The 26,915-nt window shown below is 43.5% G+C and overlaps 1 protein-coding gene across 50 annotated transcripts in view; it reads right to left on the reverse strand.

Annotated features, from left to right (window-relative positions):
• The window catches only part of EPB41L3 (erythrocyte membrane protein band 4.1 like 3), a 239,395-nt gene that overhangs the window by 86,106 nt on the left and 126,374 nt on the right, over window positions 1-26,915 (reverse strand). For 42 of the 50 annotated variants that reach the window (XM_086372335.1, XM_086372340.1, XM_086372332.1 and 39 more), the window contains 2 exons: window positions 5,711-5,910; window positions 2,199-2,396 (listed from right to left, as the gene is read on the reverse strand). In XM_086372335.1, the coding sequence (XP_086228461.1) occupies window positions 2,199-2,396; window positions 5,711-5,899 (387 nt within the window). In that variant the 5' untranslated portion in view covers window positions 5,900-5,910. Of the gene's footprint in view, window positions 1-2,198; window positions 2,397-5,710; window positions 5,911-26,915 lie in introns of those variants that run through there. The other 8 variants (XM_086372345.1, XM_086372343.1, XM_086372310.1 and 5 more) reach the window with 1 other exon arrangement.

A 26,915-nucleotide genomic window follows, 5' to 3' on the forward strand; every position in this document is an offset into this window, starting at 1 on the left:
GAAGAGAGAATCAGGTACAGGTAAGGTGTGTGTGTGTGTGTTGGCAGGGGGTCCTTTGCTGGCAACTATAAATTCTCATGACACAGTCGTGGCAAACTGAGCCTTGTTGATTTTGACGGTGAAACATTAAAGGCATTAAATAAGCCAGAGAGGAAAAACAGCTAGGCACATAGATTTCATTAAAATAAAATGCCTTGTTTGAGGTCTATTCAATGCAAAAATAAAGAGGGGGGGGGGGGTGGTGGGGAGATATTCCTCTTACTGTCTCCTCCATTCTATTCTTAATTCACTTGCTCGAGTTGGGGACAGGGGTCGGGAGTGGTAATCCTGCTTCTCCAGAGTTTTGTGCTTCTTCTCTCCATGAGTCTTAGAACAGGAAAAAGCACTGGAAGCCATCAGAGCTACTGGTTTCCACAGATGCACCTACGCTTTCTGCTGGAATTCTCCCTATGTGAAAACACTATCCACTTTCTTCCAGACTGTTCTTTAGAAAACTCTGGTAGTCCTGACTAGAGGATTGCCAGGGAACCCTATTTACTCCATTATATAAATATAATTCAGTAGAAAGACTCACCCTCAAGTTAAGGAAGAAAGCTTCTCTTGACTTAAATTTTTCCAGAAGGTGGATCCACATTGGAAAAATGCAACGTTGCTAAAGGTTACAAAAGGGCTTTAAGCTTCATAGTAAAGCCCAGGTAAAATTATATTATTGGATCTTCTCGTTTCCAGAATAAACATCTGAATCAATAATTGAATACTTTGGGCTAAGAAATTAGGCAAAATCAGAAGCAGCAGACAAACTGCAACAAATGGATCTGTGTGTGGCAAACCTCAGAACATATATTTTACTCCCCACCCATTTTTCCTATTCAACCAGTCGGTGACAAACAAGCCCATTTCACTAAGCAACCCACTAACAATTGTCAGGTTACAGGATGACAAAAATTCTCTAAATTAAGATGATAAATGAAATCACTTTTGATTTAAGAGTTTATTTAAAAAATTGTTTTCTATGTCCCTGTAATCTGTAGTGATTTGGTAATGCAACCCCATCCCCACCCTAAATGATGTTATCAATGTGAAATGAATTTGAACCTTCTCTTCCAAGAAAAGCACTAGTGCGTTGAGCGCATTGTGTAGACTACAAGGAATGAGGCAGGGGTTACAGGCAGAGAACACAGGGCATCAGGTGGGCTTGGTGCTGGCTGTGTCATGAGAAAAGAGAAACTGAAATGAACAACCACACACAGAGGTCCAGATTCTCAGCACCCCTGGCAGAAGAGGGGGCCAGTGGAGTCATGCGGTGGGCGGGGTTTAAGCAGAGGGATGTGAAAAGGACCAAGGGCAGGCAGCTGGAGGCAGAGGAACAGCTCTTTAAATGAAAATATTAAATCTAAAACGGGAATCTCCCCCAGCTCGGCGCAAGGAGAAGATGCTGTGGATGGCGGGTGGTGGACCTGGCAGACTTCTAGCTCCCGCCTGAGTTCGCGCCCAGCCTGTGTTCTCGCGATACTCAGCGACCATCCGTGTCTCTACGGCTCTCAACAGCCCACGTTGCTCTCAGCTGTCAACTTGGTCTGGCCACACATCTCTGATAAAAGTCATTCATCTGCCCTTTCTCTCAAAGGAATTTTTTTTTGTTTTCTTTACAGAGAGAGCACAGAGGAGCATATGCTTTTACACTCGAGCTGCAGATGTGAATTTTAAAACCCTTTTACACTTGAGCTGCAGATCCTACTCATTGTCCAAGCAGGAAAAGGACATTCACCATTCAAATTACCCTACCGCTCCTGTGTACAGAAATCTGTAAGTTTCCTCCAATTAACAACCCTGCCATAAGTAATGCAAACAGAAAAAGTAAAATTCATTTCAATGACAGCTCACAGCCAGGATATTAAAGAAAACCTGATTTTTTAAGGCCTCCAAAATGTTTTTCCTACCATGGAAAGTATTAGATAGTTTGCCTTCTTTTTTTTTAAAGAAGATCACATTTTTCTCTTAATTGTAACATTTTGGGGACTTTACAAGTATTTTCAGTAATTTGATCCCCTGTGAGAGAGACTGGAAATAATTTTGTATTTAGAAACTGGGTCTGAGTAATTTTCCAGAGATCTGGAAAAACAAAGAGACATCTTGCATGCTTTAGACCAATATACCCCAGCTCTTCAATATCTGGGACAAAAAAAATATACACTTACCTCTACATCACAGGTATATTCTGATCCATCCAGAAGTATCACTTTGCACTGCATGCTTTTAGGCTTTTTGACGATCTTCAATGGAGATCGAGATAGTTTGCTGCTAGATGATTTCTGAGAAAGTTTATCGTCTTCTAACTGCTGATATTCGAGCTGCTTGGCAGGTCCGGCAGCAAACTCCTGGTCCTTGTCAGTGACCTGTGGAGAGCAAACAATGGACAGTTTTCATTGCAAGACAGGAAATAAATATTGCATTGCTCAGGCAACCAAAGGACACTGTAGAAACGGGATTTTCTATTTCCTACAGGATGAGGGATGTCTGAATTAGGATATAAGGAATGGATACACATACACAAAAATAATACTAACAGGTACACCTAAATAATTTCTGCCACCTGAATGTACCCATAGGGACTTCTTTCAGTTTGACTCAAGTATTTATACGAGAAGTGCTGAGCTCTCAGTGAATGCCATCAAGTTTTGCCCAAGCAAAGAAGGGTACAAATGACTTTTAAAGATTTTTTTTTTATATGGACCATTTTTAAAGTCTTTATTGAATTTGCTACAATACTGCTTCAATTTTATGTTTTGGTTCTTTGGCTCTGAGGCATGTGGGATCTTAGCACCCTACCCAGGGTCAAACCTGCAAACCCTTCCTTGGAAGGTGAAGTCTTAACCACTGGACTGCCAGGGAAGTTCGGGCTCCTGACTTTTTAAAAAGGCATTGGCTCTCACAGACATAGTGAGCAGATGTATAGTTATCAGAAGAGAAAGGGTGAGGGGACAGATTAGGAGTTTGGAATTAACAGATACACGCTTCCCAGGTGGCACTAGTGGTAAAGAACCTGCCTGCCAATGCAGGAGACATAAGAGACGCGGGTTCAATCGCTGGGTCAGGAAGATATCCTGGAGGCAGGGCATGGCAACCCACTCCAGTATTCTTGCCTGGAGAATCCCCATGGACAGAGAAGCCTGGAGGCCTACAGCCCATAGGGTCATAAAGAGTCAGACACAACTGGAGCAACTTAACATACACTACTATATATATATTAAACTAGATAAGCAACAAGGGCCATACAGCCCAGGAACCTATCTTCAATACCCTGTAATAACCTATAATGGAAAAGAATCTGAAAAAAAAAATGTGTGTATAACTGTATCACACTGCCGTTCACCTGAAACTAATACAAATTGTAAACCAACTATACTTCAATTAGAAAAAACAAAGGCATTGGATAGTATAAGCCTTAAAAGTAAACAAATCATCTAAGATTGAATCTAATGTATTCTGCTTCTTTCATTCACTGGGTCGAGCTGTTTGGCAGGTCCTTTACTCCATGACCCATACTGCTCCATAAACATACCAGGTATCTTATAAACTGTAAAGCCTACAGAGTTTTAAGGATTAATCTTCTCAGTAATTTTACAACTGTTAAAATACGTGATTTAGCTCTAACTCAATTCAACGAAGCTAGCAGTACGAAATTAATTAAAAATAATCCTTTAAGTCTGCTTCCCACCCCCCCCCCTTCATTGTAATGAGCCAGTATAAAAAAATATCAAATCTGTTCAAAGGCTTTAATCTGCTTTCAAAGCCTAACAGTCCAGTCCAAGCTAGACTCAGAACTTTAAGAGGGAGCGATCCTACAGAACAGTAACATTCTCCCTTGAGTCAGTCCCCTTGGAATCTCCCTGTGCCCTCTCTCCAATGACTTTTTCTATCCCTCTTCTATCTATTAGATCACCACCAATGTATATCAACCCATGGGCCCAACCACCTCTTCTAATGGTCTGCAAATACACTCTGAAAAGTCCAAAGAAAGATATGTTCTTAGAAAATTCTCTTTTCTGACCTCTCCATTTTGTAAAGGAGGAAGCTGACGTCCAGAGGACTTGAAAAGAGTTCTGGAAACACTGAGATAACCACAGAAGAAAAGTGGTTTAGAGTCACACTTCTCTTTAGTTTCCATTGTCTGAGTATAGAAAGTCAATCCTTGTATTAACCATGTATGTCTAATTATACTTGGGTATAGAAACTCTTCTCCCACTTTCATGTTTATTTCATTTCAGAGTGAAGAGGATAGAAAAATACAGCCTAGTAATTTAAAATTGCTGAAGATCTGAAAACAAACAAAACCCTACAGCCACCATGTCTACACAAAAAGAAAAGGGAAGGGAAACCGTGATGCCAACACCTGCTCCTTAGATTCTACCTGACAAAAAGTTAAAGGATAACCCACAGCTCCCTTCACAAAATGTCGATCAGACAGAGCATGAAAATAAATGTTATTCTTTTCCTTTTGACCCCCTACCGCACCACATGCAAGATCTTAGTTCCCTGACCAAGAATTGAACCCATGTCCCCTGCATTTCAAAGTGCAGAGTCAGCCACTGGACCGCTAGGGAAGTTCCAATATGACTCTTTATAGAGTTTAAAAGCAGAACTTAAGTACTATGAGAAAAGAAATAAAATAATCAGGCTGTCAACATACAGTTTAATGTTATAATTATATGTTGTGTTTTTAAAAAGACATGGGGACTTCATGTCTCTTCTTTTGATGTTCTCTAGAATTTCTAGCTTGACACAGACACTTTCAACCTGTAAAAGGTCAACCATATGTAGAGATTCCCAGATTCCCTTAACCCATGAGTCAGTAACCTAAAACATACCAATCCCAGGTTTGAAGTTTGAAGACAAAAAAATTTAAATATGGATTCATTCAAGGCCCAGGTATAAATCATGCTTTATATTTTGTAGGAAAATTTTTAAAAGGAATAATCACATTTCCATGACAACTTAAACACATTTAGGTAACCAAGTTGAATATGTCCATGGCAGAGAGAAAGAGAGCAGCTTGAACACCTACTAGGGACAGCTGGTAACCTTAAGGTCAGAGTAGCCCCCGGGGAAACATTAGAATAGTTCTGAACCAGTGTGTACATGCTTAGTCGCTGAGTCATGTCTGACTCTTTGCGACCCCATGGACTACAGCTCAACAGGCTCCTCTGTCCATGGGGATTCATTCTCCAGGCAAGAATACTAGAGTGGGTTGCCATGTCCTTCTCCAGGGGATCTTCTGAACCCAGGGACCAAACCCAGGTCTTCTGCATTGCAGGTGAATTCTTTACTGTCTGAGCCACCAGAGGCTTAAATAAACAACTGGGAGCATAATTAGAGCTGCCAGTGCAGTGTCTAGCCTCCCTGTAAACTCAGATAAAACCGTGGACCCGCAGTCCAGATTTCAGTGTGAACTGAAGTGCTTTCATCAAAGAAAGGCGTTACTAAGCAAGGCTGTGGAATGTCATTCACTGAAAGTCTTAAAACAGCTTAAGTGTCCATCTGCCAGGGGAACAGAAGAGGACAAGCAGATGATCTCCCCCGTCCCCTGGACCCCCCACGTTCCTGCTAGTGCTAGGAGACCCAGGCCAGAGCAAAGCCTGGAAAAGCTCAGCAGACATTCATTCATGGTTCTGAGTTGGAATGCCAGAGGTACGGGGCGATGCAGGCTCACCTCCTTCCTCACCGGCGTGCTGTGTGCTGCCGCCTCCTCGAACTGCTCCGGCGCCTGGGGCTGCTCCTCGGCGGCCGGCTCTGGGCCCGGCTGCGCCCCCGGCTGCGCCCCCTCGTGCCCCGCCGCCTCCTGGGGCTCGGCCTCCTGCTCCGGCTTGGATTCCGAGTCTGATCCTGATTCGGTGGTCATGGTCGATTGTTCTGCAGGCAGAGAGAGGGACAGTCCTATCACTCGGGGAACCAGCACCCAGAATAGGGAGAAACGCTAAGAACCCAACACAGACCCAGCAAGCAGCCTTGTCAAGTTCACCACTGGCAAGGGTGCCCGTCGACGGCGCAAAATGAACATTTAACTAGCAGTCAAGTTGATTCGGGGCCATCACGGGTTTTCCTCCTATTAGATTTTCGCCACAGGTGACAGGGAAATGACACTACCATCCTAATAATTACCTAACTTAGATACGTTTAATTTCAGAAACATGAATTTGCAGTATCAGCTGAAGATACATTTTAGTCTCTGGGAAGGATGATCTAATAATGGAAGCGGGTACAATTTCTCACTCTTCTCCTCCTCCCCAGGGACCCTGCTCTGCCCCTCCACAGCCCTGAATCCATGCATTCTTCCTGGAACAAACGTCTTTCCTCTGTGATGTCCCATAACTGTTATGCCCTTCTGAATGAGCAACCACAGTATAACAGCGGCTCCTTAAGTACTGCCGGGCCTGTCCCACACTGGACCACGCCAGCCCTGGCCATGGCCGGAGGGAAGCCAGACAGCATCCCCTCTCCTGCTCATCACAAGTTCACTCTCAAAGGTTTCTTCTCAGCTCCCCCTCATTTCCCTTGAGTGTTGAAGAAGTCTGTCTCATATTCCATCTGAAACTCACACAACAGATCTGGACAGAGAATAATCTGCTCTTACATCCTAAAAACGACGGTCTAAGATATAACCGCCATGTTCTTATAATTTACTTTTCAAGACACTAGTATTTTGTGCCTCAGTTTCCACATCTGCCAAATGGGAGAACTGAACATGATCACATCTAAATAAGCTATTCCCTGCTGTTACCTTTTTCCTACTACTAATAGACATGCTGCCCTAGTTAAAGCTGTTTCTTGCTCTAAGCAAGAGAGCTTCTATACCACTGGTCACCATGTCATTTTAAGCAATTTCTGATCTCAGGTGTATGGTAAATATTTCAAAAATGAATATCTCAGATCATCATATAATTTCCCTTCCTAATCCTAATTAAGAAGAGGTGGCAAGAATACACAGAAGAACTGTACAACAAAGATCTTCACGACCAAGATAATCATGATGGTGTGATCACTCACCTAGAGCCAGACATCCTGGAATGTGAAGTCAAGTGGGCCTTAGAAAGCATCACTACGAACAAAGCTAGTGGAGGTGATGGAATTCCAGTTGAGCTATTTCAAATCCTGAAAGATGATGCTGTCAAAGTGCTGTACTCAATATGCCAGCAAATTTGGAAAACTCAGCAGTGGCCACAGGACTGGAAAAGGTCAGTTTTCATTTGAATCCCAAGGAAAGGCAATGCCAAAGAATGCTCAAACTACTGTACAATTGCACTCATTTCACACACTAGTCAAATAATGCTCAAAATTCTCCAAGCCAGGCTTCAGCAATACGTGAACCGTGAACTTCCAGATGTTCAAGCTGGTTTTAGAAAAGGCAGAGGAACCAGAGATCAAATTGCTAACATCCGCTGGATCATGGAAAAAGCAAGAGAGTTCCAGAAAAACATCTATTTCACTTTATTGACTATGCCAAAGGCTTTGACTGTGTGGATCACAATAAACTGTGGAAAATTCTGAAAGAGATGGGAATACCAGACCACCTGACCTGCCTCTTGAGAAACCTATATGCAGGTCAGGAAGCAACAGTTAGAACTGGACATGGAACAACAGACTGGTTCCAAATAGGAAAAGGAGTACGTCAAGGCTGTATGTCACCCTGCTTATTTAACTTATATGCAGAGTACATCATGAGAAATGCTGGGCTGGAAGAAGCATAAACGGCCATCAAGATTGCTGGGAGAAATATCAATAACCTCAGATATGCAGATTACACCACCCTTATGGCAGAAAGTGAAGAGGAACTAGAAAGCCTCTTAATGAAAGTGAAAGAGAGTGAAAAAGTGGGCTTAAAGCTCAACATTCAGAAAACGAAGATCATGGCATCTGGTCCCATCACTTCATGGCAAATAGATGGGGAAACAGTGGAAACAGTGTCAGACTTTATTTTTGGGGGTTCCAAAATCACTGCAGATGGTGACTGCAGCCATGAAATTAAAAGACGCTTACTCCTTGGAAGGAAAGTTAGACCAACCTAGACAGCATATTCAAAAGCAGAGACATTACTTTGCCAACAAAGGTCCATCTAGTCAAGGCTATGATTTTTCCAGTGGTCATGTACGGATGTGAGAGTTGGACTGTGAAGAAAGCTGAGCACCAAAGAATTGGTGCTTTTGAACTGTGGTGTTGGAGAGAAGACTTTTGAGAGTCCCTTGGACTTCGAGGAGATCCAACCAGTCCATTCTAAACATCAGTCCTGGGTGTTCTTTGGAAGGACTGATGCTAAAGCTGAAACTCCAATACTTTGGCCACCTCATATGAAGAGTTGACTCATTGGAAAAGACTCTGATGCTGGAAGGGATTGGGGGCAGGAGGAGAAGGGGACGACAGAGGATAAGATGGCTGGATGGCATCACTGACTCGATGGACGTGAGTCTGAGTGAACTCCGGGAGTTGGTGATGGACAGGGAGGCCTGGTGTGCTGCAGTTCATGGAGTTGCAAAGAGTCGGTCACGACTGAGCGACTGAACTGAACTGAATCCTAATTTTATGGTAAAAATATATCAAGCAAAGAATTAGTATCACACTTTAAGCAAATAATACACCTGTTAGTATGGTGTAGAATTTGTATGCCCAATAAAACTCCATAGTAAAACCACCATTTAATTCCCATTCTCACAATACACATTGGAAGATGCTTAACACTTTGAAGAGGGAAACATTATAAATACTAATCTATCTTATAAACTGAATGTGGTGCTTTCTATTTTAGGTAACTTTTTACCATCACCAGCTATTCTGCCTGTTGAATAAAACACGTGTCAACCTGGCGTGTGCTCAGTTACCATGTAAATGTAAACATCAATCCAAGTGCAGGGCCACCCAGGGATCTACATAAAACCAGTACAATTTTTTCCTCCTTATATTTTAGATTTTCAAGCAAATCTTGAAGGTAAATATGATATTCTCATTTTTAAGCTTATAATACAGAGTGTCAAGTCTACAGAAAAAACAGTGGAGGGGGAGGGAGAGGTGGTGATTGTGTAATTCAGAGACTATAGCTGAATTCTTCCTTTTAGAAGGGGAGGAGTCATTCTAATAATCAATTCAACTTGCCCAACCTTCAGGGAGTACCAGATATGAGTCAAGCCCTACTCTTGGTTTAGAAGCAGAGATAAATATGTTGTAACCCCCTGCCACCTCTTTGACTATCTTCTCCGGATTTCCTTACTATTTTTTAAACGTAAGTATTTTTTTCCACACAGGTAACTGTGGTATATACAGCTCATACGACTGCACTCTAGACCTGAAAGCGTGTTAGTCGCTCAGTTGAGTGCGATTCTTTGCAACCCCACGGACTGTAGTCCGCCAGGCTCCTCTGTCCATGGGATTGTCCAGGTAAAAATACTGGAGTGAATTGCCATTCCCTTCTCCAGGGGATCTTCCTGACCCTGGGATCTCCTGCATTGCAGGCAGATTCTTCACTATCTGGGCTGAAATCTTCTCAATACGTGTTAAGATAAAAATCTTTCTAAACATAAAATTAGCCTGGGATTCACTCTACATGAAACAGAAAGGTAAAACTCGTAAAGAAATATCCCAATTTTGACTGCTACTATTCTAGCCATGAAATCACTCAGCACCTGGTTTTTGTCTTTAATTCCATGTCTTGTCTCTAAGGCAAAAAGCCAGCTCCACAAAGGCCGAATAAAAATGCAAAATGGACAGAGCCCAGGAACCACCTATCAGCTATTTAAATAGTGAAATAACCTAGCATTATTCTCTGCCTAGGAATAACTAATACCTGACCTGGCATATATCACATTTATCATAGAACCGCACTTCAAATAAAATCCTACGCCCTTGTCAAAATTTCCTCAGCATATCATTTCCCCTAACACTAAATATATAATACAAGAAATATAAATCATTGCTGTTTTTTTATTAGTCTTAATAAAGTAAAATTTCCTTGCTGTGGGAGGGATTGGGGGCAGGAGGAGAAGGGGATGACAGAGGATGAGATAGCTGGATGGCATGACCGACTCGATGGACATGAGTTTGAGTGAACTCTGGGAGTTGGTGATGGACAGGGAGGCCTGGCGTGCTGCGATTCATGGGGTCACAAAGGGTCGGACACGACTGAGCGACTGAACTGAAATGAACTGAAAGTAAGAAACTTTAAAAATGTAAGGTTTTAAAATTCTGGAATCTCACTAGAATCAATATTTAATTCTAACATCTGAAAGGGCATAAGGTCAAATTGTACCTATGAGCAAACTGTATCAATGGCCTCAACCTGTAAATTCAATTTCAAAACTTTGAAAATAGTCTTCCTTCCCTATTCACATGCCAATATAAGTGAGCAATAAACTGATTTTTCAATAACAAACAACTAAAATCAAAGCTTCTTAATATGGTCCTTCTTACTTTATGTCATTAGTTTAATAATTCTATAATGTACATCTCCAATCTTAAACCCAAGTGCCGAAACATTCTTTAGTATTAGATTTGCATGATTTTTACAGTGCTTTGGTTTTTCTTTTTCTTATACTCAATTCTTTGCTTTCCTGGATGACCCCCGCCATTTAAAATTGCACATTATCCTTGCCAACTCACTAAAGATGACTATTTTCCAATGCTCCCTTCTCTTCTGATAGATTAATTTTGTATGACCTAAAATCAGCAATCATTCGGTGAGTGGAAGGAACAGTATCACCTGTGATCACAAACAGAAAGTGACACAAAATGCTTATGCTCAGCTTTGGCTAAACTGGGCCTTTTCTCTATATTAAATTTACCTTGTTAACTGTGTTCTGCTTCAGCTTAAAAAAGTTTGGAATCCTAGAAACTCTAAATCCTCAAAACTGGTATAAGGACTTTTGCTACATGCACTGGGATGATGGCAAGAGAAGCCTTCTTTATCTTTTCAAGAAACATAAACTGTATTCCATGATGCCTCTTTTCAAGGCTGTATTTACTCCATGACTACCAAAAGAAATGGTAATTAGCTTCCAAAGAGGCATGGCGCAGGTGTGAATGAAATCCTTCCCAATTCCTGATTCATTTCTCCTTTAAAAAATGGTCCCTGGCATTCATCTGAGGCTTCGTTTCTTTTCAGCTCTAATTTTTCACTCTACAGAAGAAAAAAGTCAGTTTATCCTCATTTTTTTCCACTTATAGAAGTAGCATCTCTAACTTCTCCATCTCCTGACTGCCACAGTAGCTTCTGCATTCAAATTTACCTACATCTCTTGCAGATAAGAAAATTCAGTGACATTTTATTAAAAGACACAAACCTAGGATTTTTCCTGCAGGAGAATGTTTCATATAAATCTCTGTCCTTACATATACAACAGGATTCCTGTGGAGTAACAAAACATTTCATAAAGAAACCCCTTCACACCATTTACCTGCCTGGGGGATTGTAAGACTAATGATTTTTAAGAAAACAAGCCTTTTCTCCCTTTGATCTTTCAAATATAAATGTACAGAAGAGAGGCTAGTAGATCTTGATATACTCAGCTTAAGTATTTGTGACTCCTGAATACTATTCACTGATCCATTAAAACTACCAACTTCAAGCAAGTGAAAATCAGTGATATCCCATGACTCTTCTGCTGCTGCTAAGTCACTTCAGTCGTGTCCGACTCTGTGTGACCCCAGAGACGGCAGCCCACCAGGCTCCCCCGTCCCTGGGATTCTCCAGGCAAGAACACTGGAGTGGGTTGCTACTTCCTTCTCCAATGCATGAAAGTGAAAAGTGAAAGGGAAGTCGCTCAGTCATGTCCGAACCTCAGCGACCCCATGGACTGCAGCCTTCCAGGCTCCTCTGTCCATGGGATTTTCCAGGCAAGAGTACTGGAGTGGGGTGCCATTGCCATGACTCCTCTAGTGGAGTCTATTTGCATTAAAAAAACCCCAGTATCCACTAAACACACCCCCACACACCTAACAACTGCTCCTGACCTTGCATCCTACCCCTCTGCAACCCCATCTTCACCCTTCCAGGATGGCCCTACCTCTCTACTCTTCTTTACAGTCATGTTCTGGAAAGAATTAAAAAAAAAAAATGCTCAAGCAGTAAAGCATCCGCCTGCAATGTAGGAGACACAAGAGACTGGGGTTCGATCCCTGGGTTGGGAAGATGCCCTGCAGGAGGAAATGGCAACCCATTCCAGTATTCTTGGAAATCTCATGGACAGAGGAGCCTGGTAGGCTATGGTCCATGGGGTCACAAAGAGTCAGACACGAGTGAAGTGACTAGTCATGTATATATACATACACTCACACACACACACACACACACACACGTGTGGGTGATTCACTTTGCTGCATAGCAGGAACTAACACAACACTGTAAAGCAATTATATTCCATAAATTTTTTTTTTAATTTAAACAGAAGGAAAACTAAAAGAACTTCACCCCCATGCTGTCACCACATCCCCATCTCCAGTCACCCTTCAGGGTGGTCCCCATTTTTCTACTAAATCCTACTGAGGTCACCGATGACCTCCCTACAAGCCAGTAAATCCACGCGAGTCCCTTCCCATCTCTGAATTCTCTGTGTTTTTGACACATTCAAGATCTTCCTCCTCCCTTCTGCCTCATTTCCATCCTCCTCTTCACATTCATCATCTCATCCTGTTTCTAAGCTCTGCAGGTCTTTGGAATTGAGCTCCTCCACTTGGTTCCCAGCACAAGAGCACATCCGAAATACAGGTTCCTTACTCTGTGACTTCTCTGAGCTTCAGACCCACAGACACAACTCCACTGCCCGTCCTGTTTCCCTGGCTATTTCAGGGGCACCTAAGACTGAACGTTTCTTCATCCAAACCATTGGCCCCACCCCCTCCCAGCCCCCAATCTGGTCTACTTCCATCTTCCCCATGTCAGTAGGTGTCCGTCTGTCCAGCTGCTCACGGTGGGGATTGGGACCTCTCTTTCCTCACTCCCAATTCCATCCCCTTCACACTTGTCAATGTCACCTCTTGAGCTGTAATTAAAGAAATAGACCTGAGAAACTTCTAGGCACAAGTGACCAGTCAGGCAAAAGCAGAAGGGCGTGAGAACTTGTGTACATGTCCTGGCGTGAGGGCACGTGGTTAGTGGTGGCTGGACCACGAGAGCTACGTGGCCGGTGAGGCGAGCTCATGAGACCAGCCAGGCAAAGATCAGGCCCTGTGAGGCCAGCCGGTCCTCGCTAAGGGGTCCTCATCCCATCACACAGAGGCCGTTGTGGCAGCCATGGGGATGACCAACATCAGCTCAAAATTAGACCAAGTTGACAGGCCAAGAAGGCCTTGATGGGGCAGCAGTGGACGAGACACTCCTCAAAGCACAAAACAGTGAAATTCAAAAAATTCAAAAAAATCATTATAAAATATAGAAGACAGTGGAGGAAAGAGGAGCCAGGTGTGCTGCAGAATATGGGGTCGCAAAAAATTGGACATGACTTACCCAGTGAACAACAATGCTGTAAAGTATCTCTGAAACCTTGACAGTAATGAATGGCAACGATGCCTGGGACCAGTGGCAAGGACAATTCTGTTTTTTTTTCAAAGACGTTCTTGGGCCATACTAATTTCAAATCTTATAAGCCAATAGACCAAAGCCTATGAAGGTGTCAGACTTTAAGTTTGTAGAAGAAACAGAAAGAGTTTTTATGGCAACAACACAATAATTCAAAACCACTTTCACAACAACCATGGTAAACCTGGAAAGGATGATCAAGTCCCATCAGTATGGAGACAGGTTTCATAACAGTACTGGGAATCCACGACTCAGAATTTTTAAAACAAAACAAGACCAACACCCCCAAACAAGGCCACAGCCCCCCGCTTCAAGGAACGATCAGTCTGACAGGCTACTCTGAGAAGCCAAGTAACACGGTGCCCAGGGTGCAAGAAATCTGCTTCGAGCTGAGAGTTGTCCACCAGCCCGCGGGGCAGGCTCATGGGAAGTCACCTTGGGTAAAAAAGATAATCGCTAACCTTCAACCTCAAGTTAAAGGACTAGCTTTAGAAGCAATCAAAGATCACAGGCTACTTCGGGAAGACAAAAGGGGAATGGGGATAAATAAGAGCAAGGATGAGGCAGGACGCTGAGGGCCGGGCAGCCACGCAGCAACTACCCTCAACTCTACCACAGGTTCTGGGACCCCAAAGAACCTGGCTTCTCCCTCTGTTCTAAGAGGCTGAAATTCTAGGATTCCTGAAACCTGAGACACTGTTGTATGAACAGCATGATGGTGGCGGTGGCTTTAGTCACTCAGTCGTGTCTGACTCTCTGTGACCCCATGGACTGTAGGCTGCCAGGCTCCTCTGTCCACGGGATTTCCCAGGCAAGAATACTGGAGTGGGTTGCCATTTCCATCTCCAGGGGAACTTCCCGACTCAGGGATCGAACCCACATCTCCTGCACTGGCAGGAGGATTCTTTACTGCTGAGCCACCAGGGAAGCCCATTAACAATGAGGTCTAAGGAAATTTTGTCCTTTAAGTGAGGACCGAGACTAACTGATCTCCAAGAACAGGAAGCTCCTAGAGCAGCAACTGCTCACACTCTGGTGGGAAAACCAGCCTCCTGGCCACTGTACAAGTGCAAGGCTTCATCAGCTATTTGAGTCTCTTCAAGTTTGATTTAATTCACCAAAGCAAGACATTACCCAGATAATCCTAAGAAACTGAAACAATCTCTTAGTTTACTGAATACACTTGAAAACCCTAAATAATTTTTTCAGCAACTTTTTAGCTTTTCAAGTTCAAAGATGCTTACCTCTATGTGTGAGCAGATAAACAAATACAGTTTAGAAAACAGAATTTAAAATGTATGGCCAACAAGGATGTACTGTATGGCACAGGGAACTCTGCTCAATGTTATGTGGCAGCCTGGATGGGAGGGGAGTTTGGGGGAGAATGGAAACATGTATATGGACGGCGGGGATGGCAGAGTCTCTATGCTGTCCACATGAAACTATCACAGCATTGTTAATCGGTTATACCCCAACACAAAATAAAAAGTTTAAAAAAAGAAAATAGATAGGGTGATTATGTAAGTGTCCATTTTATGAACATGTGTCCACATTTTGAAATCCAACTGATGGGAAATGCCAGGGTATAAAACTCCAATGTATCTTTGAAATACCAGGATATTTTGTAGTTTCCATAGTCCTCTAAATACATTTCTATAAAACCAGGGGAACAGCTGGCTCCCCCTCTAGAGGAAAGGGGACTTGCACTGGTAAAGGATTTTAACAGAATTCAGTGACACCACTAATGGGAGGAGAGGCCAAGTTCCCAAAACCATTAAGCTGCTGGCAAGTTAGGTCTATAAAGCGAGTGGCAGAACAACAATCTCAGTTTTGCTTTAGTACACCTGCATTACGACCACTGGGTTAAAAGCAAGGACGGCCCCAAACTTGGATTCCTGAACCCCAGACAGTGGGGAAAGGGGCCTGAAGGGTCCGAGAGATTGCTTTGGTATTTCCAAGGATATTGTACATTCAGAAATGACACGGCTGCATATAGTGGCCGAGTCTCTCTGTTTCTGCCTGGGCATTTATCAGCTAAGGTTAGAAATACTGGCTACATCATTGCTTCGTTCATGAATCCATCCCTTCCACAAACATGTGCTGAATGTGAGGCCCGGGGACACATGAGAAGAAGACAAACAAGTCTCTGCTCTAGGGGAGCCTGCCTTCTAATTGAAGGAGACAGAGAAATGAAAGACGTCAGCCCCAGGGAGACGGTATTAGATGAGTGAATCTCAAGTTGGGTGGGGCTTCCCAGAGGGCGCTAGTGGTGGAGAGCCTGCCTGCAGTGCAAGAGACTTGGGTTCAGTCCCTGGGTTGGGAAGCTCCCCTGGAGGAGGGCGTGGCAACCCACTCCAGTATTCTTGCCTGGAGAATCCCATGAACAGAGGAGCCTCGTGGGCTGCAGTCCATGGGCCACCCACAGAGTCGGAGCACACACCAAGTGGGTGGGTGGCTGCTGACGCTGGGTGGTTAGGCAGGGCTTCTCCAAGGAGGGGACATTTCCAATATCAGGCACAAGGGCTGGGACCATGCCTTCCAGAAGCCTAGTGCCCAGGCCCTAAGGATGAAATGAGCCTGTGCTCCACAACAGAGAAGCCACTGCAATGAGAAGCCCATGGTTAAGGAAAAAAAGCTGGTGTCGGGAGCTGGGACTCAGAAGGTGCAGGGGGAGGGCCACCATGAAGTAGGTGATGTAAGTGGGGTTTGGGGCCTTGCTAAGCCAGCATATGAAGCTGGGTTTTATTTTAAAGGCAGTGGAGACTTTTAAGGGGAGCAGTCAGAGGGTCTTATTGATGCTTTTTAAGAGACGACTCAGGGCCTTCCCTGATGGTCCAGTGGTTAAGAATCTGCCTGACAATGCAGGGGACAGGGTTTGATCCCTGATCTGGGAGGATTCCACATGCTGGGGATCAACTAAGCCCCTGAGCCACAACTAAAAAAGCCTAAGCACTCTAGACCATGTGCTCCACAAGAGAAGCCCATGTACCGCAACTAGAGTGTTGCCTGCGTTTGCTGCAACTAGAGAAAGCCCGTGCACAGCAATGAAGATCCAGTGCTGCCAAAAATAAAGAAAGAAATGGTTTTTGTTTTTGTTTTTTAAAGAGAGAAAGACCATGCTGGGTTTGGAGTGAGGGAGCCAGGATGGGAGCAGGGGGAGCAGTGAGCGGGTTACTGTAGTCCAGGTGAGGGAAGACGCTGGGAGGAGACGAAGGAAGGGCAGGGGTGCCTTCTAGGGTATTGGAAGCTATGATCCGAGCCTTGTGCAGGCAGGGGAGATGGGCTAGCTGGGAGATACAACCGCTTAGCATTGTTAGGTCTCATAAACACAGGGACCCTGGGGGTGAGAAGACCACACACTATGCACTCATTAGGCAGGGAGCCCAGCCACAGGCAAAGATGAGGCTGCAGTCCTTCTGGGCGCTGCCGCATCTCTAATGCAGATCTTCAGGGAACCCAACGTCATTATCCATCATTTCTAAACACATTCAGGTGAGAGGCAACGCCTGGCTGCATGTGTAATGAATGTCTTCTTCTGGTCTAAGTGACAGCTCCAGTCTTCCCAGAAAAGCAGATTAACACGGAAAAGCTTTGGCCCTGGGTGTAGAGCATGGCTTCCTAGACTTCATTTGGGTACCGAGCTCATAGCTAAAGGGCATCTGGACCTATATGCTCATTTCACACATAACGTGGCTAAGAATTTCAGTCTCCATGAGATTTTAATGTGATTATCACTGAGACGCTGTCATCGTCAGCAAAGAGGTGCTAGTAAGTTTGTAGAACACTTCTGCTCCTATCAAAGGGTTTAACTTAAATGACGAAGCTGTCTACCCATGAACCTTCTCTTGCCCAGGTTGGATCTAGAAGCACCTTACCAAGCACAGGGCAGCACTTTTCACATCATGTTTACATTTTTTCACTTGGACAAGCATTTGAATGAATTAGTCAATGCACAGCAGAAATATTTTAAGGAGCTTTCCTGTGATAAGAAAGTGCCAAGCACTTATTTTTAGGAGTTAGAATATTTGAATTCTGTTTCGTACGAGCTCTGTTTACAGCCATGCATTTGGGTTCCCTATCACTGAAATAGAGTTCAGGACTGACCACGACTTCATTTCCCTCAGCCAGAGATGCTCCCACAGAACCCTTGGGGTTATAGGCAAAAAATTAAATCAAAATGGAAATTTCAGCCACCAATGAAATCCATCAGAAAGGGCAAAAAGACAGCCCTTATGTCAATATGAATCCTGGAAAGTCTAAGAGAGCAAGCTAAATTTAGCAACATTCTCTTCATTTACTGTTAAGCATAAATCACTCTAAGGAAGAAACTGGCATTATATTCTCTGTGTGTGGATCGTCATTCAAACAGCATTATTTGCTTCTTAACTCACATCTTCGCCAATATTAGAAAATACTGCCTTATGGCTTCCTCAAAGGAAGATTCAATTTGCAAAATGCATAGGAGCTTCCTGAGTTTGGAGTAATTTCTTATCGCCTTTCTGTGCTTTCCCTAATATTATTTTGTAATTAACAGGGTGTGGTGCTTGAGAAAGTAAAGGAACTTGTTCACAGGGAACCCAAGGTGTGCAGGACAGATAGGGGCCGGGAAGTCATCCTTGCCCAAGGTCATATAACAACCACCACTGGCCAACAATTAAATCTGAGTTTTGGAGGACTTCCCTGGTAGTTCAGAGGTTGAGAACCCACCCTGCAACGCAGGGCATGCGGGTTTGATCAGTGGTTGGGGAACTAAGATCCCACATGCTGTGCAGCAACTGAGCCCACACAACAAAGATCCCTCGTGCAGCAGCTAAGACCTGATGCACCCAAATACACAAATGAGTTTTTTTTTTTTTAATCTGAGTTTCTGCTTCAGATAAGACCTCTTCTACATGAATTCTGCACTTCAGTGATAGCAATTAAACCTACCCTTAGCCTTCTGTCCCTATTTCAGAACTGGACAGCTTTCCAAAGTCATTGTTTTATGTGATCATCTACAATTCCACAATGCTACTTTATTCCTTTACTCAATGTAAATCAAACATTAATAAATTTAAACTTCTATAACATTACATTTTGGTTTATAGACTATTCTCCCTACTACTTACTTGTCTTTATGCACTTATCTTTACTACTTAATTTATCTTTATATATGTGTATATATGTGTGTGTGTATATATATATATATATAGAACATCACAATTTTAGTTTCTAATCGACTGCAAGCTCTTAAAATTCTATACCAGGTTGCCAACTTATTTCTGGAAAACAAAATGATCATTGTTGCTTTTAGAGAAAATATGAATGGTACTGACCCTGCTTCTAGATTCTCAACAATTTGTGACTTTCCACCGATAGTGGCTTTAGCCTCAAATATCCATCTGAGCCTAGACTTTAACCAGCTCCAACTTTGAAAGTGTTGTTCGTGGAGGGCCTCAAATGGACAAGACACCAACAACATGCTGTCCGACTCCACTGTTTGAAACTTTTCAGAATTCCACGGCTACAATCCAAATAGGAAAGAAAAGGAGATGGCGTGTTTCTTCTGGCCAATTCTGCCTCGATGAAGAACTTATTAGCAAAAAGATATCTTTGGCACCTTAAATAGGGAGCATATTTCTCTACTACCCAGCATCTGACTCTGCATCTGTGAGAAATGAGGTGTGAACCAGAGAGAGTGAATAAATTAAAACAGAGTCAGACTCTGTGCCGTTAACCACCACTCAGGAGAGCTGCCCGGCTCTTTCTGAAATGGGTCTCTCTCCCTTAGAACCATGCGTTTTCAAAACAGGGAAAAGGTCATGGCTAAAACTCCCAACCTCTGCACTCAGTGAGGGACAACGTCCCCTCTGGTTTCTGGGGCAACCTGGCCGAGAAGCCAGGGTTCGGGCTTCTCTTTAGAGTCGTCAGCACTTTAGGGATTGAGGCAGGAGATCGATAGGCCCAGGCTGAAAATAGAGTCTGTCCTCTGTGCACAGATACTCTAAGCTGAAGAGGAGAAGCAGCTGAACCCCAGCCAGATACAAGACCACACATTTCTCACTCTCAAGGAAGTCAAGGTCAGGGAGACCTTCCTTACACACATGAACAGAAAGGCGCTGTGGAGGTCAAAAAGGAATGATGCCCACCTACCCAAAGCCCTCTTCACTGGAATCCATCTTGACTAAAGAGGCGCATGCACATGTGGAAGGACCTGGAGATAAACCGAACATTGACTCAGAACTGGGCAAAGCAAGATGACTGGCCAAAGGAAACCCGGAAGAAATGTCCCATCTAAGTGATTCACTTATCTTCCCATATAAGTGAGGAGAAGGGGGCGACAGAGGATGAGATGGTTAGATAGCATCACTGACTCAAAGAACCGGAATTTGAGCAAACTCCAGGAGATAGTGAAGGACCGGGGAGCCTGGCATGCTGCAGTCCATGGGATGCCACAGAGTCAGACACAAGTTAGCAACTGAACAACGAGTGATTCAAACTACCGCTATCATGGCCGAGCAGCATCTTTGTAGTTGGTCCACCTTCTCCCCAGACTGCTGACTTGTCTGCTTAAAGCACTTTTCCTTTCTACTGACACTTGCTTCTCAAATGATTGGTTTTGAACGGCGAGCAGCTGAACCTGAGTTTAACAACACTGTAATAAGTGATCTTTAATATTACTATTATGACTCACTGAAGGCTCAGATAATGGTTAGCACTTTTTAATAATAAAGTGTCAAGTTTTGTATAATATTTTTAAGACATAATGCCATTGCACACTTAACAGGCTACAGTGTAGTATAAGTGTAACTCTTATGGGCACTGGGAAACCAAAAAACGTGTGTGACATGCTTTATTGTGTGTCTGGAACCCACCCTGCAACAACACCTACGTGTGAACAAATGACTGAACCTCTAAGTCCCGTGTCTACAAATAATGTCTTGGGAACTCAGATCCAATCGAGTCTGACTCCTAAAAGCCGGGGCTGTTTTTGTGGTTTATTGCCATGAACAGAAACGAATACAAGTTGAAAGCTCTCAGCTCTTCCCCGAGTAGAATATGCTAAATTCAACCAGCTTCCCTTTTTAATCCTGACATTGTCTTGACACTTAGGTATTCCAAAGCCAAATTAATAGAATTTGGTTTTCACCACAGTTCCATATCATAGAGTTTCTGCCCCCCCGACCCCTGCCCCATTAATCAACTAAGTGTTCAGAACTCTTGTAAGAGAGGAAATGGGAGCTCCTCTGGTACTCTGGATCCTTCTACATTTGGGAGTTTTGACAGGTTGTTGAGTCTTTGCAAACTTCAATTCAAATGTGAGGCCAAGTACTGAATTATTCTGTTTCTTACCATAATGCATTAGTTTTTATCTCTATGCTAGCAATGGAAGGAGACTACAAAGAATGTTCTTAAAGGATCTCCCTGGCACACAAATGAGCTGCTTAGAGACAGTGTCTGGTCCAGTTTTCTGAAGGCGCTGATAAGAGGATTCTTTACTCCAGGGCTGTTCCCTTGGTGCCTGTAGCACTGAAGAGGTTCTCCATTTGCACCTCGAATCCTTTGTAATTAAAGCTTTCAGAGACTGGCTCAGCCACCATCCGTCCTGCCCCCCTCCCTCAGGTGACTCAGCAGATAAAAACACAGCCCAGTGCAGCTGCCTTCTAATGGCAGATTATGATCTACTGTTGTTCAATCGCTTAGTCGTGTCCAACTATTTGCGACCCTATGGACTGCAGTATGCCAGCCTTCCCTGTCCTTCACCATCTCCGGAGTTTGCTCCAACTCATGTCCATTGAGTCGGGGATGCCATCCAACCATCTCATCCTTTGTCACCCCCTTCTTCTCTTGCCCTCAATCTTTCTCAGCATCAGGGTCTTTTCCAACGAGTCAGCTCTTTGCATCAGGTGGCTTCAGTACTGGAGCTTCAGCTTTAGCATCAGTCCTTCCAATGAATATTCAGGGTTGATTTCCTTTAGGATTGACTGGTTTGATCTGCTTGCTATCCAAGGGACTCTCAGTTAAGTCTTCTCCAGCACTCCAGATTCCAATTAGGGGGGGTTGAATTTCCCACCCAATGTACTAAAACAAGACTGAATGGCTACAGGTGTGCTATTTTATTTATATGCTTTTTCTCTAATGGGGAACTAAGCCAATAAACAGCTCTTTCAATTTTTAAATCCACACATTTCCAGTTCAATGGGGATTAACTTAAAACCCTACAGACAAAAATAAATTTGAAGAAAAACAGAAAGGTTGAATCGAAGTTCATCTTTAAAAATTTTCCTACATTCTTTACAGTCTAGGTTTCCAGAAAAGGTTTAATCACAGGCAAACCTGCTTCACTTCAAATGTTGATAATTTTAATTACTGCACTTTTCACAATGTAATTAGTTTTAAATCCTTTCACTTGTCTGTTGAAAGCAAACTAAATCTAACTGGCAGCTTTATACATAAAGAAGCTACAATAAGAAGGGTTTTCTCAAAGCAGACTCTGCCAGGGTCAGGCTGTGAAAAATACTGTTGTTGGTGGTTAGTCCCTAAGTCGTGTTTAACTCTTTGTGACCCCTTGGACAGTAGCCCTCCAGGCTCCTCTGTCCAAGGGATTTCCCAGGCCAGAATATACTGGAGTGGGTAGCCTTTCCCTTCTCCAGGGGATATTCCCAACCCAGGTCTCCCACATTACAGTGGGATTCTTTACCAGCTGAGCCACTGATGCTTCTGATGTAGGGCAGGAAAAATGAAAGGCCAGAGGAAGATAGATTAAACTGTTCTCTGACAGCAGGGAAGCAATGCTTTCTGCTGGAAGGAATCGGAGAGCAACAGAAACCAGACAGCTGGAGAGGGTAGTGCTAATGACTAACCCTGGAGAGGCTGTGGATGAAGCCTGCGGTTTTCAACATTTAGGCTCACCAAGCGAAGACGTGTGTAAGAGAGAAACCAAAATGTTGACAGATCATTTCTAGATGGTCGACTCTTTCTCAGATTTTGTACAAAAGTATTATTTATATAACCAGAAGAAAACAAATCAACAAAATATTGCTGCTTCTCTTTCAAAAAGATTTTTTCCATATGAATCATTTTTCAAGCTTTTATTGAATTTGTTACAATATTGCTTCTGTTTTATGCTTTGGTTTCTGGCCCTCAGGCATGTGAGGTCTTAGATCCCCTACCAGGGATCGAACCCACAACCCCTCCCCATTGGAAAGTGAAGTGTTAACCACTGGACCGCCAGGGAGTTCCCAAAACATTGTTTCTTAAAGGTATGTGGGGTTTTTTTGGCTGCACGGGGTCTTTGTTGCGGCACACACTCTCTAGTTGTGGTGCATAGGTTCAGTTGCTCTGTGGCATGTGGGCTTTTCGTTCCCCGACCAGGGATGGGAGCTGTGTCACCTGCATTGCAAAAGGGATTCATAACCACTGGACCACAGGAAAGTCCCTTAAAAATATGTTTATCGCATCTTTAAAATAATCTGTTCTCTAGGTGACTATCCTAATATCTTAAATTGGCTTTTTTTTTTTAAAGGACTCATCCTAAAATAATTGAACACTTCAGAAATAGGCCTATTTATCTGCCACTAATATAACCCAGTGCCACCATTCAGTAGATAGAGCAAACCAGTGAAGGCTTAAGGTGTGCACAGGACGATACGCAGACCACGTGTATATGTATCAGAATCATCTGGGGCTCTGGTAAATTTCCATAGTCCTCAGAATTAACCACTGGTGCAGAGAATCTTCCTCACAAGATGCTTGGGTTCAAAGCCCACTAATTCAACCAGAATCCCTGGTGGCCGGTCTTAAGCCTCCTTAATTTTTAAAAGCCACTCTGGGATTCTAAAATGCAGACTGGGATGAAAATAGTGAGCTAGCATTTCTGCAGTTTTAATAAGCACCCAGGTCATCCCCACACTGAAGTTTATTAATCAGTGGCCCAATCAGAAAATTCACAGCCCTAAAGTTATTGATGGAAAAGTGAAAATGAAAGTTGCTCAGTCATGTCCGACTCTTTGTGACCCCATGGACAATACAGTCCATGAAATTCTCCAGGCCAGAATACTGGAGTGGGTACCTTTTCCCTTCTCTAGGGGATCTTCCCAACCCAGGGATCGAACCTAGGTCTCCCACATTGCAGGCAGATTCTTTACCAGCTGAGCCACAAGAATACTGGAATGGGTAGCCTATCCCTTCTCCAGTGGATCTTCCTGACCCAGGAATCAAATGGGGGTCTCCTGCATTGCAGGTGGATTCTTTACCAACTGAGCTATCAGGGAAGCCCCTAAAGTTATTAAGCAACTGTATCTGGAGGCAGAAATGACAAATAGATCACAACAAGTCATTGGCCCTGGTCAAGGCCATCAATTTCGGCTTACTCTTGCTTGTGTAAGCTGAAGCACCCTTACTGTGTTTCACGTCTCCCATATGTACATGTCGTTTTGCTTTCGCTGGTTTATGCAAAATGTACATGCAGACTGTATGCTTTCCAACGTTAAGATCTTCACTTCAGTAATAGAGCAAGATTCATTCCAAGGTCTGTTCCACAACAGTTACATTCTTCTGCCTCAGTCATGCTCAATCTTCTTTCTAACAGACTATTATGTAATAACTGATAGAAAGAATATTATCTGTGTGTATTAGTGATGATGATGACTGAAATAAGGTTGAGAACACCTGACTTCTTTAACGTTGAGGAAATCTTCCTCCTCTTTCCAAGGAAGCACCTCCCTTAAATTGAAATGAGGTCCCCATGAAGAGAGGACAGTGGACAGACACGAGAGGGGTGGACAGAAAAGGGAGGAAGAAAAACCCTGCTAATTACAATTCAGAGATCTCCTTCAGATTTTGCCTTCATGAAATCTTACCACCTACCAGCCCTGAGCCTGTGCTTTCAATTCAATTTCACAAAAATTGCTGAGTCCTCACCCTAAGTCAGGGTCTTGGTTGCCTAACAGAAGAGGTCACAGATATATCAACGTTTTATTTCTTAAGAAGAGCCCTCATGACTAAAACCCTCTTATCTACCCAATCCTGAATGTAAAGAAAACCAGACCTGGGCTAAGATTTAGTTCAGTCTCCTTTTAATTTTGAGTGCTTGGGTAGCGTCACCTCTCGCATCTCAGGTTCTTCATCTTTAAACGAGTGAACATCTATCTTACGAGGTCACCATAAGGACTAGAGACGTATATACAACACCTGGCACATAGCAGATCCTCAATACACTATAGCAATCGTGATTGTTGTTTTTCTTATTAATTTCTCAGAATGTTCTTTGGAAATTACCCAATGTGGACTATTCCTCAATAGAACAGGAGGTGAGATAAAAATCTAGATTTTAAAGAAGCTTCAGGAACTTTCTTGGTGGTCAATGGCAACCCACTCCAGTACTCTTGCCTGGAAACTCCCACAGAGGAGCCTGCTAGGCTGCAGTCCATGGGGTCGCTAAGAGTCGGATATGACTGAGCGACTTCTCTTTCACTTTTCACTTTCATGCACTGGAGAAGGAAATGGCAAACCACTCCAGTGTTCTTGCCTGGAAAATCCCAGGGACGGGGAAGCCTGGTGGGCTGCCGTCTATGGGGTCACATAGAGTCGGACACGACTGAAGCAACTTAGCAGTAGCAGCTTCCACTACAGTGGGCACAGGTTTGATCCCTGGTTGGGGAACTAAGACTCCACAGGCTGTACAGCCATAAATAAATAAATAAATAAAAATATTAAAAGAAGCTTAGTTCCCACAGTGGGAAAAAGACATAGCTGGGTCCTTGGCCAGAAAAAGCACAGTCACTGTTATCTCTAGCGGCGACACCTTGGAAATGTCACAGAAGCACAGATGTTTACTGTCAGGTATTCCTTCTTTACGGCCCCTCTGGACCAGAGCTGGGACACAGCAAGAGGGCCTCCAGATCTGAGACACTCCTCCTCCTCAAGTCCACCTCTGAAGATGGTCCCCAAATGCCTGGAGTCTGCAGGGCAGTCTGGACCCTGGAGCTGAAGGATACCAGGCCACCGCACAACCCAAGAGTGTGGCTGGAGTTAAAAGCACAGCTGACCCTTGAACAATGCAGGGGACAGGGGCCCTGCCCCATCACACATAACCACAGTCAGCCCTCCGTACACTGGGTTCCTCCTGTGCATCCATGGTCCTGCATCCCTGGATTCAACCAATCTTGGCTGAAACAGAAGTTGCTGTGTTAGTCACTCAGTCATGTCCAACTCTTTGCAACCCCATGGACTGTAGCCCATCAGGCTCCTCTGTCCGTGGGATTGCCCAGGCAAGAATACTGGAGTGTGTCGCCATTCCCTTCTCCAGGGGATCCTCCCAACCCAGGGATCAAATCCAGGTCTCCTGCATTGCAGGTGGATTCTTTACCATCTGAGCCACCAAAGCCCGAAATAGTATGTACCACTGAAAAAAATCTGCCTGTAAGTGGACCTGAGTACTTCCAACCCATGCTATTCAGGGCAGAGTGTCTTGTACACTAACCAGGATCCCTACTTCATGCAGAAGACACCTGCTCCATGTCTATCTAAAGAGGAGCACTCCTTTCTGTGTAAAATCCAGATGTCAAAAATGTGCTATCCAAAAAAGTGCTGTGAAGAATGAGCCACCCCTCCCACATCCACACCTGTCTCCCTTAGGAGGCTCTGCTGAAGGGAGATCTGTCCAGGGCAAAACTTGTAAAGAACCACGGAGCAACCAAAGCTCACCCAGAACATCAGCATGAGGTCCAAGAGACAGAATATAATCTACCCCTGAGTGACCGACTGAACAATAGCCACCTCATATTCAGCACTGACAATCTGACAGGAGTCTCTTCTCTTTCAAGGGGGGTTAACCAAAAAAAGGCAAAACAACCTTAGTATTTAAGATATTTAAGCTCAAGTTAATCACTTTTGCCAATTGGGAACAGTTACTGATCTCTGTCTAAGGTGTTCAAATCTAACGGATAATGTAAAATTTGAGCTTTGTCGCTTACCAGCTCTGTGAATTGCAGTAAGTTACTCAAACTCTCTAGGAATCCATTTTTAGTCAGTTATAAAATGTAGATAAAATACATCTTATGATTGCTGGAATTATAAAAAATAAAATATATAGAGTAGCATTTAATACAGTTTAACACACATAGGAACCATTCAATGAATGGACCATCCTTTTTAAACCAGTGGATCAATTCCTGTTGTTGCTATTTCCTGGTTAGAATGTACTCCAATATTAGGGAGTTAAAAAAAAAATGAACATTTTGTTAAAATCCAAAGAGGATTTGGGCAAAGTTCTTTGAAACTTATAGAAATATTATCTTTTCCTTTAGAGTTTTATAGCATTGTTAGTGCTAATCTACTCATAATTAATAAACCAAATTAAGGGACAGGCTCAACGCTC

This window comes from Bos grunniens, chromosome 24, assembly GCF_055505025.1.
Source record: "Bos grunniens cultivar Pamir isolate PY7600 chromosome 24, Bosgru_T2T1.0, whole genome shotgun sequence".
NCBI lineage: Eukaryota > Metazoa > Chordata > Mammalia > Artiodactyla > Bovidae > Bos > Bos grunniens.